Source organism: Condylura cristata, unplaced genomic scaffold, assembly GCF_000260355.1.
Source record: "Condylura cristata isolate star-nosed mole 26May11 unplaced genomic scaffold, ConCri1.0 scaffold00024, whole genome shotgun sequence".
NCBI lineage: Eukaryota > Metazoa > Chordata > Mammalia > Eulipotyphla > Talpidae > Condylura > Condylura cristata.
Genome location: NW_004567125.1, coordinates 20,197,257 through 20,201,119, shown reverse-complemented (window position 1 = coordinate 20,201,119; position 3,863 = coordinate 20,197,257). Strand labels below are relative to the sequence as shown.

The 3,863-nt window shown below is 49.5% G+C and overlaps 1 protein-coding gene across 2 annotated transcripts in view; it reads right to left on the bottom strand.

Annotated features, from left to right (window-relative positions):
- Positions 1 to 2,441, bottom strand: part of PAPPA2 (pappalysin 2) — a 262,642-nt gene extending 260,201 nt beyond the window's left edge. For both annotated transcript variants that reach the window (XM_004688509.2, XM_012729236.1), the window contains exon 1: positions 1,067 to 2,441. In XM_004688509.2, the coding sequence (XP_004688566.1) occupies positions 1,067 to 1,967 (901 nt within the window). In that variant the 5' untranslated portion in view covers positions 1,968 to 2,441. The remainder of the gene's footprint in view (positions 1 to 1,066) is intronic.
- Positions 2,442 to 3,863: the final 1,422 nt, after the last annotated feature.

Below are 3,863 nucleotides of genomic sequence, written 5' to 3'. Positions count from 1 at the left end.
GTGGAGGGGGGGAGTGCTCTGGAGTGTCCAGTCTTCCCTGGTGCCTCACACTGCTTCAGTTGCTCACAGACAGAACTAGCAAACATCAGAGGCTTATGGGTAACCTATTAATAAGGTTAAAATGTTTTTGCCATGTGCCTAGTCTACTCCTGGGGGAATCCAAGAGGATGATGAGACATAAGGGTGAAGTATCAAATCTAATCCCCCTTGCTTGAAAACATCTCCACCTCCTCCCCCTACCCCCCACATGTGCCTGAGGCAGACAGGTAATCCTAAGGCACCTCTTTGCAGCTTCCAGGGGGGCTTCCCAAGAAAGTCAAGACCTAGGTAAAGTGGAAAATAAATGTGGATAATATTCCAGATAGATGTCTCTGATCAAAACCACAAAATTAAACTACTAGGTTCACTTTGGGATCCACGTTTAGGTCCCTCTTACAACAGAGCTAGAAATCAAGTTCTCAGGCACACCCGGTATTGCCCACCTGTGCCCAGGATTACGATGTGCAGTCAGGACAAAGTGAAAGGGACCCCAGGTTCTGGACCAGCTAGTAGCTTTCTGCCAACCTCCAGAGGTACTTAAAGAAAAGGGGCCCTGTAGGTCCCCAGGGCTGGGGACCTGGCAGCTGTGTTTGCCCATTGCCCTGCAGCCCTGCATGACTCACTGCCCAGTTCCTTGGCCTCTCATGCAGGCTCACAATTGCCGGGGTACTTCATACTGGGCTAGAAGAAGTGGAATGTGGCACTTCTTCCCCACTGACAAAAAACCAGAGATCTTTCCCTTTAAACAGGGGCAAGACACTGGCCTCAGTTCTCCTAAGTGCCAGCACAACATATAGAACTGTGAGAGATCAATAACGGGCATAAATGCTCTTGTGGTTATAGAGCCATTAGCCTGGATGAAGCCTGGTAGCCTGCTGAGCACAGGAAGAAAGGCCCTTCCCCCTCCCTCCCCTTGGCTTTCCTCCTCAGTCCCCTTCCCTCCTTGCTCCCTATGTCTAGCTCAATCACCAAGGAAGCCAGCCATGCCCCACCCCAGGAGCACGACAGTCCAGGAGTGGGTTATTACCTGTGATGATGGCCGGGTGGTTCTGTCCTCCCTCGGGCTTCACCCAGGTTTCCACAGTGAACACCTCCCGGGGAATCTCAGCCAGCGCTTCTGGACGCAGCAGCAGCCGCTCCCTCCGCCCCGAGAAGTACAAAACAGGCAGTCCTCCCTGGGGTGTGACAGGCTCTGCTTCCCAATAGGAGTCCCCTCCACCCTTCTGGATGCTGGCCTCCAGTGGACTGGGTCTGAACCCCAGCTTAGGCCACGGTCGGAGACGCTGAGGAGAGACACCGGGGTCTCCTTGCGCACTCTCTGCTTGCCCCTTCACCACCTGGCGTCGGAGTCTGGCCTTGACCCAGTCTCGCCTTTGGGTCTCCGATGCGGGGTCCTTCAGGCTCGCAAAGCTGGTGGACATGGTGGCAGTGGTGGCTGAATGTCCCTGAGTCCCAGCCTCACCTAGAGATGCCCTGGATCCTCTATGGCCAAGAGAAGTATCAGCACCTCCCATTAGCTCAGAGTGTCCCAAGGGCCCAGCTCCTACCCAGGACACAGCTGACAGCTGAGCCTCGCTCCTTACTTTTGCACCTGCATCTGAGTCTGGGGGAAGGCTCACAGCCTTGCCACCCTTATCTGGCTGGCTGCGTCCTGCAAGAAGGGTCCCCTGCTCCCTACCAACGTAGGGCCTCAGGTAGTTCCCAGACCTGCTGGGGTATACCCCAAAGAGGTGATGCTGGGGAGCAGCTCTGGGTCTTCGAAGGTTGGCTCCGAGCCAGCAGCGTTCTCCTTCCGACAGCACCTGCACTAGATGTTCCTTCTGAGCCAAGGATCTCTTGCATGTCCAGCCGGGCTCAGAGCAGGCAGCACTGAGTGCCCACCCGGCCAGAATCACTAGGCTTATTCTCAGTGCCTTTATGCACGTCATACCTCCCCCCACTCTTTTTCTAGAACCAGAGGTTAACTTCTGGGTGTCACACCAGAATGACAGGGAGAAGAGCAAGAGACGGCTGGCGGTGGAGCGGCAGTCACCAGGAAAATTGCTCTGTTCACAAACCAAACTTTTCTCAAGCAGCCCCCAAGGAGCGCCTCTTCCCGTTCCCTGTGCTAGGTGTCTACCTCACCCTATGTGAGCGCTTCACCCGCTCCCTGGACCTCCCAGCCCTTGCTCTCTTTCAGTCCTTTCAGTCTTTTCCCTTGGTTCCTTTAAGTTTCCTTCCAGAGAACTCAGGTTGGTTTTCTCCCAGTTCTTCAGTAGCCCCTCCCCTGATGACAATAGGAGGGTGATAAAGAGCACCAGTCAATTCTCTCAAATACACACTCACTCAGAAACACGTACCCCTCTGTGTCCTGAAGTTAATCAGATCCTGTAATTCTCATTGCTTTCTCCTTCCTCCTTTTCTTGGTAGTTACCTCTTCTTTGTAGTCTTTAGCCAAAAATATATTCACCTTTTCAAAGAAGTTGCTAGAAGAATTTGCATACAGACACACAGGACTGGATGCTTAGTATCTAAATTCAAAAAGAATCTGGGGCACAAAAAATCCAGGCTGGTACTTAACTTTCATCTCCAGATGTCCTCCTCAACCAGAGCGCCTTCCAGCTGCCAGTGTGCCTGTGTAGGTCACAATATTCCCTCAGCTTGGTGCTTGGTATTGTTGAGTGCTGAAGGTTGTTTAATCCCCTTCCAACTTGTTGGTATGTTGCAAGTCTCTGTAAGTTCTCCTTTAGGGTTCCATTCTGATGTCCTTAAAATCTTATGAGTCTGGGAGCCCTTGACTTCACCTTCAGATAGTCTTGTGGGTCCCTGGAAAGATGGAAAAGAGAGTGAGGAGAAAAGTATGGACTTCAGGGGACCTGCTCTCTCCAGTCCCTCTGTAACAGGGTGGTCCCTAGGAAAAAGGGAAGTTGCTCTCCTTCTCTCCCTTCCACTCTGGCTGGAATATCTTCTTGTTTGCTTCATTTAAAGACAATGATGATGTCAAAGCTAATAAGTTCTACGCATCACTCCACCTACTCCCAGTCCCCTCCTTCCTTCTGAAAACCTCCCACCTCACTGAGGCACAGGGGACAGACCTACTCCTGGTTTCCCCAGTAAACATCTAGGGCTTTCTCTTTCAGCAGCTGCAGGCTACACAATCAATAGGAAACAATCAATACTGTTTTGGAGCACTCTGTGTATGTATTCTGTCTCTCTCTTTCTCTCTCTCACATACTCACACACCCTCACAAGTGTTATCAACAGATCTGTTTCCCACCTAACAAATCCACACCAGCTTTTTAAGGACCACTTGCATCTCTTTCTTTTGTTTTAGCACACCCCTCCTGTACTTTTTTTCTTACTTCAATCATTTGAATTTTAAAACAATGATGCCCCAAATTCACTTTATAGCAGACATGAGGAGAAATCAATTATCTTGCTATAAGAAGCATTAAATAGAAATGCCATGAATTCCCACTACATCACTCTTCTTTTTCTCTCTGAAGTTTCTCATTCTGAAGTTATTGAAAGTTCAACATATGCTGAGTGAGCGAATAAACAAACGAGAAGCTCAAAATAAGTAATTTGCAAAAAGTAACAGGAACTACTTTGTTGAATTGATTTCAAATGAATGAATAGGATGTGAAAGTAAGGAATGTGCTTTTTAACCTCTGTAAGATGTTTGCACAAATGCAGGCGAACTCAGAGGGTCTCACCCTAAACAGATGTGAATGTACAAACAAGCACTCATACACATACACACAGAGCATGCTTCAGAATTTCCAACACAAGTAAGGATGTTCAAGAACAGGTGGGCACAAAACAGGGAGAGGAATATTTTGGGT